The 17,092-nt window shown below is 39.7% G+C and overlaps 1 protein-coding gene across 1 annotated transcript in view; it reads left to right on the forward strand.

The window, feature by feature from the left end:
* NDST4 (N-deacetylase/N-sulfotransferase (heparan glucosaminyl) 4) overlaps positions 1-17,092 on the forward strand; it is an 81,618-nt gene that overhangs the window by 35,200 nt on the left and 29,326 nt on the right. Inside the window, exons 3-5 of the mRNA XM_010156982.1 lie at positions 2,242-2,396; positions 11,329-11,514; positions 13,181-13,309. Of these exons, the coding sequence (XP_010155284.1) occupies positions 2,242-2,396; positions 11,329-11,514; positions 13,181-13,309 (470 nt within the window). The remainder of the gene's footprint in view (positions 1-2,241; positions 2,397-11,328; positions 11,515-13,180; positions 13,310-17,092) is intronic.

Genomic DNA, 17,092 nt, shown 5'->3' on the forward strand with positions numbered 1-17,092 from the left:
CATCCCTGGAAGTGTTCAAGGCCAGGCTGGATGAGGCTTTGAGCAACCTGGTCTAGTGCAAGGTGTCCCTGCCCATGGCAGGGGGGGTGGAATTAGATGGTCTTTAAGGTCCCTTCCAACCCAAACTATTCTATGATTCTAAGTAATTAAAACATAAAAATCCCTTGTTTTGCTTCCAAAACTCTGAATAAAGGATTGAGCAAAAATATTTAAACAATATAAGCCCTTACCAAATGCTGCATTAAAACTTTGCATGAGATTTTTTTGGAAGTGACGCCACTTAAGAATTCACAAAAATCAAACAGCACTCTTTTTAAAGTTTTGTAAAGAAAATTGTCCTCAAAACTACCACCATACGCTAAATTTCCAAAATTTCTGTTTCAGTTCTGCCATTACAGTGTGGGGTTGTTTTTGTTTAAACTGAAAAGTGTTATGCTTTATCTTCTTTGAATTCTGTTATGGTTAAAGGTGTAAAGTTTGATTAGATGTAAGCTATATTTACAAATAAATTAGTAGGAAAAAACTCCCGATTTTAAAATATAGTTTTTAATATTGATGTTATTTCAAGAACCGTACTCTATTTCAAATGTTAATAAGGCACTAAATTCTACTTTGACTAACATTTTCTGCTGAATTATTGTAGTTCTTCATGTATTTCCAATATCCAATATTTTCTTCATCCCTACCTTCAGTTTTCTACCCTTTGGTTACTAAAGGGATTTTCAGTGGCTTCATAAACTCATATCCCTTTCTATTCTGTTCTATTTTGAAAGAATATGTTAAGTTTCTTTCCCCAGTCACATTTTCCTTGCATGTGCCAGGGTGGCTGCAAGTGAACCATGTACCCTAAGAAACAAAAGGGCAGTCATTCAGTAGATGAAGTGACGGGACGTTCTGCATGAAGGAGCAGCCATCAGTCCTTTCCTTTCAGTACAGAATCATCTAGAAAACAGAGTTGTTTTCTTTTTCCAGCAGCAATCCCATCAGCCAGAACAACTGTCTTAGAACTTGCAGAGTGCTACAAAGAGGGGAGTAAAGTGACGCCGTGACACCAGGAGAAGGTTTCAAAGAAATGCTCTCTTTGTGTAGTAGCCTTCTTCAAAAAACACTGTAGAAGTGAAAAATAAAAATAAAGTGCTGAAGTGCATGCACCAAACAGCCATCTCTGTACATTCCTGCCTCGTGTCACAAACAAACAGTGACATCCACGGAACGTTTTCTTCCAGTGAGTTTTGCAAAACATTGAAAGGCTTGTACAAGGAAAAGATATCTATGTTTGTATCAATAGACTGATTTTGACAATTATTCCTTTGATTGAAAATAAAAGTACTTAAATCATAAAGGAACAAGAAGGAAGGCTGCTAATAATCTGAATATTGTTGAGTAATTTGAGAGTGAAGTTACTGAACTGCAACTTTGCCTTTCCAATTTGAAAGAGCGTTGCAGACTTGTCTGCAGATGGTGGGAGCAGCATTGCATCATTTCTCAAATGGAAGGTTCTCTTTGTTGTAACCATACATGCTTGCTTCTGCCTGAAGCAGATAGTCTTCACTAACCAGGAGTTTTTATTGGTTTTACTTCAAGATTAAACCTGGGAAAAAATGAATACCGAACCATACGTAACCACATCGGGAACCTCTTTGCCATTACAGCTTCATGTTTCCCACCTAATTATATTTTGAAACTATCACAATCTTGTTTCACACTTTACCAGAAATTATGAGATTTCAATTTACTGAGGCTAATCATGAGGTAGCTACAAGTGGGAGTGGGGGTTTGGCAAGACACACAGCTCTCAGATACAACCCTGGCCAGCTACACTTGCACAGTGTCTGGCAGGACCAAATCATGTGGGTAGAAGTCACAGAATCACTATGGTTGGAAAAGACCTATAAGATCATCTAGTCCGACCATCAACCCAAGTCCATACAATTTCCACCTTCACAGGGAGACTGAACTTCCAAATACTCCTAGTGCATTACACAGCACAACAACCAGCCCTCAAAAACTAATTATTGTTAGAGTTACTGTCAGTTACACCATGCCAGGAGTAAAAAGGATAGCTACCATCCATTCACCTCACACTTGTTGTGATAGGGTAGAGCTTGTGTGCAACACAGTGGGACATCCAGGCCAAGGACATTAGATTTTACGTCATCCTCTTCTGTGTTAAAAAAACAATTATGGGCATTTTCTGCTGCTGTTTTTCTATTACCTTTTTTTTCCTTCCTTTCCTTGCAGGGACTGAAGAGGAAGATGAAGGTGATGACCTGCTGTTGAGATCTGTGGATGAGTTTTGGTGGTTCCCTCATATGTGGAGTCACATGCAGCCTCACCTATTCCACAATGAGTCGTCACTGGTGGAGCAGATGATCCTCAACAAAGAATTTGCAATAGTGAGTGAAAGTTACCAAAAGGTTCACTAGGATACCTTTGCATATTACAGCTGTGCTTTCCAAGCTTTTTTATGTTTATCTATATTATACATACTTTTTTTTTTTTTTTTTTTTTTTTTTACATAGTCATGCAAATAAGGCAGCAAGACTGGAAACTCAGCCAAAAAGCTTTTCTGTGACTCTAACTTGGGTTGAATTTTGTCTTAGCCTTTTTCACTGACACAGGCTGCCTGGAGAGATAGCAGCCCTTCATCCAAGCAATTTTCAAGACCAAGGGATGAGAAACAATGGAAACTCAGTAAATATCAGGTGACCTTTAGGAAGGAGTTTATACATAGGTTATCAGCTTCCTAAGGTCTGGTGTACACATCCTCAATAGAAGCGGAAGAAAGTTACAGTGAACCCTAATTGTTGTGTATGGTTTGTGAGAAATCTTGAAGCTAATGAGGCATGTAAGTGAAGTTGCTGGATTTCACTATGCTTTTTTTAGATGACCTGCTTGAAAATGTTTTTTACATAGCTTACCTGTTGCTAATATTTATAGATAATGATGTTTCATTTTTGCTCATTTGTGTTGTTAACTTACAAGAGCTATCCTCCTAGCATTGCCCAGAGCTCAGTACTTTTATTTCGAGGTCAGGTGGAAACCATTTAGAGTTCTTTCAATGTAATTCTACTTGCTTATTGAGCATGACAAAGAAAACCTGAAATCTATAAATGCTCGCCTTGGAAAAGACACTGTGTGGTCTTTGACAAGGAGTAGAAATGTCAAGCAACCAGAGCCACTCAAAAGAGCAGAGTGACACAGTGGGGCTTTCTCTGCTGCTCAGGGAACATGAGTCTCAGCCCTTCACAGCTCAAAAAGGCCAGCCAGCAGCTGCCCATTCCTCCCATGCCTCACGTCAGCCAAGGCACATCAGGAAACCAGCAGAGGCAGATGTCTGGAAAGAAGTTGGAAGGAAATTATTCCCTTGTTTACAAAAATATTTTCCTAACAACCTTTAAAGAAAATTCATTAAAAATGGCTTAACTGTTTCCACTTGCCAGACTCCCCACACCCCTTATCTTCTGCTTGGCAGAAGATGCCATTTGGATGACTTCTTTTCCTTTCTGCAGTTCTGCTTCACCATCAGCCTTCATTCTTGGCATGATCTGTTCATATCTTTTGTGTAGCCTAGCCCAGAGACCCAAATAAAGTTGAGATTTTAAATGCAAGAGTCATTTTTAAAATAATCTGCACCACAAAAATACATGGTCTGTTCATTTTTAAACCTATGGGGAAATTCTCCTAGTATTTTCAGGAAAAATGAAGTTCTGTAGGTCAAACCACCTTTAGGAGTAAAATCTATAGCATAGCCTGAAACAGAGCTTGTAATAGAAGTTGTTTGCAACTTCAGCTACAAAAGGATAAAGTCCATGTCCCTGTCATCAGTGAAGGGTAGACGTTCCTTAGGGTGCCTATAAATAAGAAGCTGATGTCAGTGAAAGGCTGCTGTTATTACAGTTTTATTTCCTGCTAGCATTTGGACAGGGGTTGTACCAACCTCTTAACCTTGAATCTATATAAGCTGTACAATTTACTTATGAGAACATTTCTTTTCAAAAGGCTACCTCCGAAATCCTCTCTGTGGGAAAAATTTATCTTCCCAATATGACAACTTTCATGATAGCTATCAGGGAGGTCCCAGCCTTGACTTCAGAGTAGTTTTGTATCCCCTGCTTTCTCGTCCTCAGCATCATATCTTACTTAGGAAAGGAACTCCCTGTTCCACAGCTGCACTTCTGTAAGTCTTCCAGAGTTAAAGCAAACCCCTTTTCATTAATCTTTGACTTCACAGTGTGGATCTAAATTTAAAACAGAGACCTAGAACAGTACATAGAAAGTCTGCTTGATGTTTTACATGATTTATTTGTGTGTTAATATCTTTATTATTCATGAGAACACAGCGTGATGCTGATGCTATTTTCTCTCGCATTTGCCATTTATTGACAATATCTCCCCAACTCCTGCTTTAGCCGAGAGTAGAAATGACACATTTTGTCAATTTCTGAAAGGAAAGCTGCAATAATTATTTGAAAGTATGATCATATTCATCCTGCACATAATGTGATATTTCTTCATTCATTTTTTTAAACAAGGGTAAGACAGTAGCAGGGTCTTCAGAATGGGAGACCTCATCATTATGCCTGAGAACAGTCAAGGTTGCTTTAAGATCCCAAATACCACAACAAAAATCCTGTTCATTAGGACCTGTTGGTTCTTCCTGGCTTTGACATTTTAGAATAAAGCTAAACCAGACCACATTATCCACAAACCTGCACCCAAATCCCAGCACAGTTAGCAGTTTCTCCATGCAAGAGGATATCAGGCTTGGGATTGATGTTGGTGACAGGGGGAAAAGGTTTCATGAAAGGAATGTCCTTCTCAAGTATTGTGGATTAAAGTCAGGCTTAACAAACACAAGTCAGTGCATCTGAAACAGTATTTCATGGATGTTATCACAAGGAGCTACAGTGTACATAAGCATAATTTTTATTGGCTCTAATGTTTACACTGTATGTACAATCTTTGGTTTGCCCGAGCTCAAGTACACGTACAGTCTGCTAAACACAGGCAAGAAATACAGGTGTTACAGCTGGCAACTAGATAAAAGACCTCGTTCTGTTTCAGACGGATATATCCGTACCTCATAATGATGCTCTGTAAAATGGGGGCTTAGAATTGCAGCCTGCCTCAAACTGCTTTGTCACAAAATGCATGTAGAAATTGGATATCTAAACAGTTTTGTATACATACAACTAATTCCTAATTAGGTATCTAATTGCCTTGAATTTATTGCAGATATGTATTCCTCTGTGTAGCTGCAGCTTAGTAAAATCAACAGCCTTTAAAAGATTCCCTTACATGTGAATTGCCTGTGAACCAGGAGACTGCCTTTTACAAGAGCCCTCCAAATTACTCTATTTTATTTACCACCAAGGTATTTATCAAGTCTACTCTTTCATGCCTAGTTAGTGAGGAAGAGATTTCTTGTAGCTTTCATAAACGTTATCACTCCGCTACTCCGAGTCCAGCAGGCAGCACGGGAAGTTTTGCCGGAAAAAAATCCTTGTCCATGTGCGTGAGCCCCACAGCTGCCCCCATCCATAGCCCCATTCCCACAGTCCTCACTGCCAAACCTCTTCTCAAGTGCTCACAATATCCTCAGACTCAGAGGAATAGGCCCCAGAGATCTTGACTGTGGTAAAGTAAGTTACAGACAGACTACCCAGAACTTTGTTACCCCGATGTCATCTTATTTACATAAATATGGATGGTATGCTCCAGAGCCTGGCTAAGGAGATGGCAAATTACATTTATTTTGATTATCCATTGGGTTTGACTTGGTCATGTTTTGTGGTATTTTTTCTATCAGAGGATCCCAAAATCCTTTAAAAACACTCATGGATTAAACCTTGGATTAAATTCTGCAAGATGATAATATAAACAAGAAGAATAATACTTGAGATAAGCAATGCAATTGATACACAAAGAGGTAAACAAATTGCACAAGCAGAAGTCTCTGATAGTACATATTCCAAAAATAAAATAAACCAAGTTTTCACTGCCATCCTTTAATCACAAGATATCCTTCCTCCCCCTCTTTGTACATCCTTATCTGACAAAACCAAGTAGATCATATTTATTCCAATGCCTGTAGCTCTTTGTTCTGTCCCTCTATTTGTTTGCTTAGTGATTATCTTCTGTGCTCATTTGTGAGCACATGTGCCCAAAGCACGGTAGAGACAGGGTAAAAACTATCACTGACTGTAAAAAGGTAGCTATGGTCTGATATGAAGAAGTGAGACATACATACAAAACAAAGAAATAAATTCAGAGATAAACATATAAAAAGCAAAACAATTCAGAGCCTGTCTAGTAACATTCCTTGACTTCAATCTCCTGCTTATAAACCAACTACAGATGCACATTAGCACTTTTGAGCTGCCCAAACCACAAAGAAACCATGAGCTTTTAATATACCAATTAATACCAAGAGTATGAAGACCAGTGACCACATATCAAAGGCAAAGTATCTACATGTGGTGAAATAAAAGTCTAATTTGTCCCGTTATTAATATCTGTAGTTAATGTTGTGAAGGAGAGATGCCCACTATAGATTGCCTCAAAAATATTCTGTAAATGGTCTGCATATAGAGGATAACATTGTCTTGTGCAGACAGGATGAGATTTATTCTGCCTAACCTAAATGTCCTTTGGAAATAATCCACCTTCATTAGTGCTTTTCCCCATACCAGAAGAAGTGTGCTTTGACAGCACATCTCTAAGACTGCCTCTACTTTCTCAGCTTTATTTGGTGCAACACGCATGCAGTCTTCATGTATCTTAGTTACATATAGCTTCCTCAGTGCTGCACTGCCTTTCTTCATTTTGCATCCTCATAAACCTAAGAACTTAAATCCTAACATCTCGGCCTCTTGGTAGTCTGCTACAGTGCAAAGCATGACTAGGACAGGAGTCATGGTGCTGTCTTGGAGATTCCTATGTAAGGCTGTTGAAAAGCTGGCTTTTCCCCATGTCCCTTTCAGTCCTGGATCTGACTCTGACACCAGAAAACCCGCTTAGTTAAGACCCCTTGTACCCTCTGCTTGGATCAGTGCACAGCCACATGGCAAGGAAGCATACCTCAGGGATGGAAAAACAATAGGGAAAGCAAATACCAAGACACAGAGCCCCTATATCTTCATCACAATCACCTCTTATTTGCTGTACCTTCTTATCTATCTAGAGAGATTTAAGCAGATCTTAAAAGTTTAGAATGAACTAAAGGTAATTGAAAGCTGGAATATTTATTCAATAAAAATTATCCGGAACAAAATCATGTGTCCGTAAAGGACAAAACACAACATAGTATTTTTGGGTTTTGACAAGCAAGAAAGTAGCAAATTCATTCACCAAATAAGAGAAACTTTACTGAGCATGTTAAACTGATATAGTAACATATAATATCGTACAGGAAATATCACCCACGTGCAGCAATATCCACAATATATATCAGTACTAAAAATATGAAAAGCTTATGAAAATCTTTCAACTTTGGAAGGTAACATCTTAAAAAGTACTAAATTTACTCTATCACTTACTGTTGGACCAAGTCAAAAAGTTTAACAATAAAACCTCAGATAAATTTGCTAAGCTTTGTCATCTAATAAAAGTCATTATGCCAAAGGGAATGCTGTGGTTCAGCTGAGACTGTGAGAAGATCAACAATAGACATTTAATAAATTAAAATATTGGGGTTTTATTCTTTCTCTGACAACAGCCACTACGAGACTGTAAACCAAATCACCAGTGATCTTTAAGAACCAGAATGCCAGTTGTATTATAAGAGTTTCATAATTTTTTTAATTTTATTTCGTACTGCATTTGAACAAAGACATGTAATACTTGGTCTAAACAAAAACTGGGGGCTTTCTGTTGGACAAGATCCTGAAAATATAAATAGTCATTCCTCCAGATACTGGTTTTTTTATTCAAATTTCCAACATCTGCTCACAGAAAATCTGCTCTAGGAATGAAAACTTGTTGATAATCTACCTCCTTCTGGAAAGCAGTGCTCAGTCTGCATTACCTGACTTTTCAGCAGAGGGTTTTTTTGCAAATACAGCAGAAGTACACACAGCACATACCAACTCAGGGCAACCACAGCTCATTTCTGTACAAATACGAAGGTCAAAGGAGGTTAAGAGCTTAAAGCAAATCTTTACTTGCTTGAACGAAGCTGATAATTGAGAGAGATAAGCAGCCTTGGCAGATTGCTTCAGCCTTTCAGATCACCCGTAGAAGTACCTGTCCTACGCACAGGCTCTGAGCAAGGTTACTTTGGAGGGTGCGCAGGCGAGCCAGCCTGTATTGGAGGACTATGAGTTTCCAATTCCCATTGCTCTGGCTTGGGTGCAACAACTCAAGCGTGAGAGAACGACTCCCTGGTCTCTGCCACATGAAGCAGCTGCCGCTGGCAAGATGTGCTGGCCACATGCAGGCCTCAGAGGATGGGTTGTTCTGAGCTGATAGAAGTCTGTTCTGCATACCATGTGGTATGCTCTGGTCTGGTCTGGCCCTTAAAACAAGGCAGGTCGCATGCTTCCAGACCACTCTGTGAGGCAAACCAGTAAATGGGAAGTAGCAGCAACTCAGGTAATATTGTGCCAAAACCACATCTGTTTTACTCATCTTCCCCTATCTCACAGGTTATAACAGCGTTTCTCCTTCAAAATTGAACTCATCCACTGCTGCAGCTTCAGCTTACGCTCTCATTTAAATTAGAATTGAAAGTCTCTTAATGCACAAGTAAAATAGGAACACAAATTTAACCTGTCCAAAATTAATGGCTCTGGGGTTCCAGCTTAAGCATGCAGGGGACCCTAATGTTGCTCTTCTCAGTGCCAAAAAGGGCCAAAAGTTTTCCAAACTAAGGAAGCACATGCAAAGTTTTTGAACAAATTCTGAAATTAAAAAAACAACAATGGAAGTCTTGAATGTAAAAATAAGCCAATAAAATCTTGCAGGAAATTGTTCCTTAGAATATAAGACAATATATTCACTATAGATATCTCCTACCTTGCCCCATAGCTTAGATTCCAATGCATACTACTGCTTTAACACATTAGTACCAAATCCTAAACTAAATTTAATAACAAAATGAGAAGAAAAAAGGAAACAGAGCAACAGAAATTACTAAAAGAGGATATGCAATGTTTCATTTACCCAAGTAAACTGAACATGGAACTGACCAAAGAAAATTTGATTATTTGTTAGTTGTTTCTTCTTAAAGTCAAAATGGGTATCCAAGTGATGAAATATGTAGTGTGCAGGTTTTAGTCAAAGACTAATTAGCTTTTTATATGAGAACTTATAAAAAGCTGCCTTATTTTATTTGAGTGGCAGATTACCATTTCACCACTCTGTTGCGATGGCAATACCCGCAACAAATGGTAAGTAGATAAAAAGGATTTTGCATGTATTCATCCAGATGCCTACTTTTGGACATATCATTCAGAGCAGTGTTCATTACCTAGCTCATGACACATTTGCCTCACACTTACATGTCTGTATACTCCCTAACACAGGTTTGGTGAGGTTTTAGATTCAGGTTAATACAGTATATTTAAGCTAGCACAGTATATTTTACAGCATAAGCATCATAGACTACACATGCTGGGTAATAAATGGGCAGATTTTTCAGAAACCTTTAGATACAGCTTTTTTCCTTTATACACATTCAAAAAAAAAAAACCAACACCAGAGAAAGGAATGTTTTAGGACCTCTCATTATAGAGCTATTCCTAATTTCACCCTTAAACTGACTCACACCTTGCAGGTAGGTAACAACATTAATAAGCAGAAATTAGATCTTGATCTCAGTAAATTACAAAATTACGCGTTTGGGTTTCTCTCTTTAAAGATCAGTCAGTAACCCAAGTTCTTTACTAATAAGGAATGGATAATTTTAAGTGGTTGCATTATGTGATGTATGAACAAGTGTTCCCCACAGATTTAACTTAATTTTTGTCAATGAACCAAAAGCCTTTCTTTGAAAAGTACTTGAAGATGCCCAGCAGAACCTGCTGTTCCTGGAATTAAAGTAATCAACTGTTCTTGAATAATGTGGGGAAGAGGAAGGACAAAAAATTAAAACAATATCATTGTCTCACATTTTAGCCACTTCCCTCTGAATATCAGTTTTATATGAACATCTGATGTATCCTGCAGTAATGGGAGTAAAATGAATTCAGTAAACATCCAGAGCGCAGGAAGGGATCCAGCAAGAACCACAGCAACAGGACACGCTGCAACGTGGAGATGCTGTGGGAGGCTTGCACTAGGCTTTTACTGGACCTGCTGGGAACGAGCCCCAGCGGGAGATGATGTAGCACACAACCTTCCCTCCTGCTGCTGCTAAATGCTGGATGTGTTTCTGAATAGTCACTCAGACCAAGGAAACTAATTACCTCATTTTCACATGTATAGTTTACACTTCAAATAATTTGCTCTCTTTTAAATATATCCTGGTCTATAGATGTGGTTAACAGGCCTCATCATCAGATGGGGTTTTCAGACAGCCCACGCTAAGTTGGGAGTGGGAGGGATGAGATGCAGAACAAAGGCAGGAGAGTGTCAGGAGTGAAGGGAACATGCCCAGCACTCTTGCAGTTAAGTTTCTTCCTTAATTCCTTCTGCCTGCATATTAACTACCTTATGCCATCAGAAGATAGTTGCAAGATAACCTATAGGTTATATTCATGGAAATAGATGTATTTCCTCATACCAGTGGGGCTAAATAAATATTTATGAAATTACAAAAGGTGTCAGTCCAAGTCCAGCTTTTTTGCTATTCCCTTAATGCCATGGAAAATATACAAGCAGATTCAGAAGCTATGGGGGAATATTTAATTACTTATTTACTAAATCAGGAAGAAATCTTGCTCTTATTCCAGAAATAGGAAACAAAATTCCCACCTATGTCACTGCAACATTTTTTTTCCCACCCGTTTACTGCTCTAATGCTTTTTGATAGCTTAGTAAATAAGCAGCAGCATCTTACCGGATTACCTTTAAAAAGAACTAAACAGGTAGGATGCATACTGAAATGCACACAATACGTAATGAACAGGCAGCAAATCTATTTCATATAATAGTAACACAACATAATCCAAAAGGATTATTTATCGCTCTGCAGTTATCAAACTGTAATTCCAGTTTCTCTCATCTCCCCCTCTTTTTTAGCTTGTGCTCCCAACAAATAGACACAAGTCTGTCCAAGGACAACAGCTTCATCCGATGCTGCTGTCTGCAGGAAAAAATAAGCTTTGAATAATTACATGTTCTTTTTCTGTTCCTAAATATATTCCTCCCTCTGCTGTGTCGCAGGAGCACGGCATACCAACTGGCATGGGGTACGCAGTGGCTCCGCACCACTCCGGGGTGTACCCGGTTCACATCCAGCTGTACGAGGCCTGGAAGAAGGTCTGGCACATCCGAGTGACCAGCACAGAAGAATACCCACACCTGAAGCCTGCACGGTACAGACGGGGCTTCATCCACAGTGGCATCATGGTACACTGCATTTCCATGCTTCATAGCAATAGTACTTTAAGTGACACAAAAGTATGCTATTTTTACCAAATGCTTCAAGTTTTACAGCGATCATTAAAATTCTCTGTGATAGAGGATTTGTAAGGATGCCAAAACAGTGCATTTGTTAGGCAGCCAGTTTAAAAAAAAAAAATTAAGAAGTCAAACAAACTCAGGGAACTGCAAATGTAATCCTCAGAAAGTAAATGTAGTGCCATCAACTATCAAATAGCTTATAAATGCATACTGTGAAATCCATTGAACTGCCTAAGACCTACGTTTCAAGCTCTGGTTCCTCTTTATGCATGAGAGGATTAGAAATCCACCACCTGGGAAGGTGAACCGGTGTAAGTAATCTCCTCCAGTAAGTACAACCCTTCTCTGAGGCCAAGGTTTCCTTCTGAATCTCCCTGAGCCAGGGACTGGGCACATGCCCGACACTTCCAGACTCTCTCGAGAGAGAAGTTCCCTCCCACACACACTTCAACTGCACAGAGGGCAGGAAGACATATAAAATTATGTGTTATGTCTTACCAGCCAGCAGCAATCCTACAGATAGGTGACACACAGCAATATTAGCGATATTTCAATGGCAGGTCACCAGATGCTTTAAAGTCCCAGCTGACTTGAATATTGGCTACACATACAAAGTCAAAATTGGGATCCCCTAAGGAAAAGGAATGTCTTAAACCAAGAAGTTACTGCACAGAGTCCAATTACTATTGGAATGGACTCACATTCAGCAGTCCATTTACACGTGTATTAAAATGCTCTGCTGAGCCAAGGCTTTATTTGTTATTGTCACTGAGTAGAAAAGCAAAAACACTGACTGGAAGGAAACAAAAGGCCTTCCCCCAGTGAATTATGTCTCTGCATGGATTAGGTAACACTCATAAGCCCCGACAGTTGTCGTCTTTACTTTGCCAGAGCCCTTTGATAGTAATAAGCCTAATAAAGTAACTAAACCACCTAGTTCCCCAAGCGGAGCCTGTTCTCCCACGCCTGCTTGCTGGCTTGTGTCTGACACGCAGCCCCTTGGTTTATGACAGGAGGGGGAGCTGACCACGGGCTGGCCGCAGGCAAGCATCCCACCAGTCCTGTACATATTTCACAAACAGGAACGAGAGGCTCAGTATGGTTTTCAGGAGTGAGGAAAGTATGAAGCAACGGGTCTTTCACGGTCCACAGCCTTGCATACAAACTCAGTTCAGTGTCTCAAGAACAGGAAGATTAATTGCCCAAGATAACGAAGACAGCCAGGAAGCACTACTTATCTGCTGATAAACTAACCTTGCTAAGGGAAGAGAGGTTGGGCTTTTTATTTTCTTCCTCTTCCCAATGCCAGGAAAAAAACACCACTTACTGTGAGTGCTTGAAGTGAATAGAAGGGACTGCATGAAAGCTCAGCCCATGTGTGCTGCAGAATTTCAGAGCTGGCATCTGGAAACCTCCACATCTGCAGGACCGCGCTTGCTGACCACAAGAGAACAGCAGGCACAAAGGAGCCCATAAATAAACATGCCAGAGCACAGAGGCAGAAAGGGTTGCAGTTCTGTTTCTTTGAGTTGCTGGAGGGATTGGGGTGGCTGTGCCAGGGTAAGTGTGCAGAAAAGTTAATGTCACAACGGTGCTGTTGTTTTGTTCTCAGGTGCTCCCTCGACAGACCTGTGGCCTTTTCACTCATACTATTTTTTACAAGGAATATCCTGGGGGTCCTCAGGAGCTGGACAAAAGTATCCGAGGAGGTGAACTCTTCCTCACCATTCTCCTGAATCCCGTAGGTACCTTCTTTTGCTGTTTTTTGGACACGCTGACTAATGGGGTGGAGGGAGGGAGGAAAGGAAAGAAATCAGTTTTCTTTGATCTTGTTTGGGAAGTAAGAACCAAGACCCTACTTACTCAGACGTCACAAGCAATTTAAGAGGACAAGAGGAAAATGTCTTCTGCTAATTTCTAACTACAACTGTATGCAACAAGTTACTGGAAAATGCATGAATTTCATCTCCATGCTGTTTCCCAGCCTGAAACCGTGTCCCTGTGGAGAGAAGAGTGCACTGACTTTCTAACCGAGACTGAAAGAAAACAGTGAGGGTAGAGAAAACTGTGTGATCTTATTCCCCTTTTCATTATTTCCATAAGCTTTGCTCCTCAGGCACTCCTGATATAACCCAATGGAAACCCCAGGGCTCAGGCTTGATATCATTCCCCCATCACTGGCTCTTAAAAATAGGGTTTGTACAGCTAAAAAACACCCCAAGCAGTACACAGCCTCCTAATGAACATTTCTGCTTTGCTCAGTGCTGCGTTTCTTTGTCTCTGTCAACATTACAAGAACCATAAACCATATATGTATGTGTGCACATAGAAATGACCTACAAAATGTATAAACACACACATATATATGGTTTAATAAAAATTGCCAGACTTTAAGGATGATTTGTGAAGCTATCACACAATTTTGTCTCTCAACTAATAAAGTGGTCTGGACCGTGCTGTGCACACATGGACATGCACATATACAACACAAGGTAGGTGGGTGCATGGGTGTGATTTGGCTTACCAAGGTTGAAAGAGGAAAGCTGCATGACTGCAAATGCTGTATTTTGAAGTCACAGTGCTCTTGTCTGAACAACAGCATGTTGCCATTTACAGCAGCCTAGAGGTGGAAGGAGGAAAGACAAAACCAACCAATGAAAAATGATCTATCAATTATTTTTTTGCCATTGTTCTCCCTCTTCCTGTTCCACCCAAACAAGCTACACTACTCACAAGATAAATGTCTCGTGTCTTGCCAGGTGGCCTAATTTTCAGTGGTTTTAAATTGCAGTACTCATTGACTTGTCTGCTGAGTTGAAGAAACTTCATGTGGAGCTCACTGTCAAATCCAGGTTGCTTAGTTGGAGACCTAAATATAGAATTTGCTATTATATAATTAGGTGAAAATTTTGTCTGGGGAGTTAAGTTGGCATCTGAGTCAAAGATTCAGTGGGCTTAAAGAAATGGGACATTTGCATTAGGATACTTTTTGCACCGTACACGTGACACCTCATTTGAGAAAAAACAAAGTATCCCTGGTCTTTATCCTGTCTCTCCATTGCCTGAAGTTCTCTCACAATGGCTTTTCTTCCCATAGTTTCCTTAAGCATAACTTGTCTCACCTCTGTCTTGGGATGCTGCTGGAATTTATCCTTAGCTTTATCATACTTTGATCAATACATGTCCACCTTTCAGTTATTTGAAGATTTCTTCAGATTTAGGTAGTGCAGCAGTCTGTATGTTCTTATGCCCTAAGAGATGCTTAGAATAGCCCAAATTCTTCAATCACCATGCCCAAGCCTGTGATTGCCATGCTCCCCTACAACTTATCTTTTCCTTAAATTTCAGGTTTTCCTTTCTTACTGACAGCAAATAAGAAAGAAGGCACAAGCTCACAGCTGCTTATTAGAAATTTCAGCCCTTGGATCTTTTAAACAATTGTGTCCAAATGTTCTTTCCAAAGACAGACTGAGTCTATAGGGAAGGGTAGCTCTTCAATTAGTCCAGAAATTATTGTGTCACTGAGTGTTACACAAAGAATCCTTGAGAGAAGCAGTTCTACCATCTGCCTTTTAGGTTTCAGGAGTGACGCAGCAGAGACAGGACCTTTCCTAGGAAGGCAATTTGTAATGGCAGCAAAGCATTCCAGATTTAATCATGCATCTGTGATGTTCATGACAGAGTTAGAAGACCATCTTCCAAAGAAAAGGGGAGGGAGGGGGAGATGTTCCTTGATTTTTTTTCAGTACATGAAATCATTGCTTCGACCAAGCCATGTTCCAATAACTTGAGAGTGCAATATGTATTATTGGGCGGTGTTTGAAAAGAACAGCTTTTCTATACTGATAATGATTGATTCTCCCCCTCCCACTTTCATGATTTTTATATCTTTACCTCATCAAAACTGATATTTTACTGGGCTAAGTGACACAAGTGAAATACTGACATGCATTTCCCTAACTCTAAGTATGAATCTGTTCCAATAAGTGCTTACTCAGACAGGAAGAAATATAATTTAATCATGTGTGAGCTGATATACCACAAAACCCCACCATCATTCAAGCCAGGTTGGTACGTTACCCTATAAAATATGCACTGACAGAACGCAGTAAAAGCAAAATCTAGCCTTATCTCTGAAGGAAACTGGTGTGAGTAGGAAACAAAATTATCTATATTTATACACCCTTTTTTTTTTTAATACCAAGTTCAGACAGCTCGCAAATAAACAAATGGGAAGACATTTCTTTTATTCAGTGTAAGAGAAGGTGGAGTGTTTTGGTGCTTAATGTGAAAAAGTTTACAGATTAGTATCTAAAATCTGTGGTGCCTTCTGAAAAGGATCAATAGAGTGCCTATTCCATCGACCAACAACAAATTCAGTTGAGTAAAAAAATATGCTTTGAATGTGATCTGTTCTCCAATCTGACAGCAGTGTATACTGGAATAGCAACAAGAGATCTCCCTTCTTATATCCTAGAAATTTTTCACACACATCTGCTGATTAATAAGCCTCCTTAGTATTTGGATATCAACCTGTGTGGTTCAGGGCTTTACCAAGAGCACAGTTCAGGGGTTTACCATGAGCAGTACTGTGTAAGCCAGCACATGTTGTCCAAATGGATTATGGAAAAAGACCAACTGTCTGGAATTTAAAGGCTTTTTCATAACCATAATTTAAAATTTTGTTGTTGTTATTGAGTTTTATCTAATGAGATGCCTAATGTAGTTGATGGATAGAAACCATATCCATAAAATAAAGTCCTAACCAGAATGCACAGCCCCACCCACCCAACATGTAGGCTGCTTTACACATCATTGCAGTTATCCTTCTTCTAGTTTTGCAGGAAAGGATTGCCTGTCCCATTGTTTATTTTTGCATTATTGACATTGTTTAAAAATATTTTTTGTTTACTCTTTAAAAATACCAGCCAGCCTCTTCCCTGGTGTGCAAGAGATCACAGAAATGAGTAGCTCCTATTAATTCTACTGCCACATGGTTGCACAAGTCTTCTGCTCATCAGGTTCTGGACTCAAGAGGGTGTACACAATTGGCACCAGCATTAGTATGACTTACGTGCAAACAGCAAGGGGAAAGGGCAATCCCTCTGCATGGGCAATGAGCTCTTTGGAAAGGTGAAGATCATATAAAACTCTTTCAGATTGTGGGAAGCGAACATACGCATGTGCAGTCTCACAGCACTGCAAGGCTACCACGACAACTGAAGTTACATACAAGTTATGTGCATTATTACCATAAAAGGTCATACTTCAGAGTCCAAGATTGGGTTAGAAATCTTCTTATCTGCCCCTGTGGTGTGCACTGTTGTTCACTACCCCCACCTGGTTCAAAAAGCACAGGGGTGACAAAAAAAAAAAAGAAAGAATATCTGGTTTTCAGTGGTTTTCAGAGCCCTTTCTACAACTACAGCAGACAATCTTCTTAGCTGGGCAACAATTCCAATTTAGATGTGATATATAACAACATTTTGGCATCAGATGCTTGAAAATCTAGCTGCTTTCCCTA

Source organism: Eurypyga helias, unplaced genomic scaffold, assembly GCF_000690775.1.
Source record: "Eurypyga helias isolate BGI_N326 unplaced genomic scaffold, ASM69077v1 scaffold4988, whole genome shotgun sequence".
In the NCBI taxonomy this organism is placed as follows: domain Eukaryota; kingdom Metazoa; phylum Chordata; class Aves; order Eurypygiformes; family Eurypygidae; genus Eurypyga; species Eurypyga helias.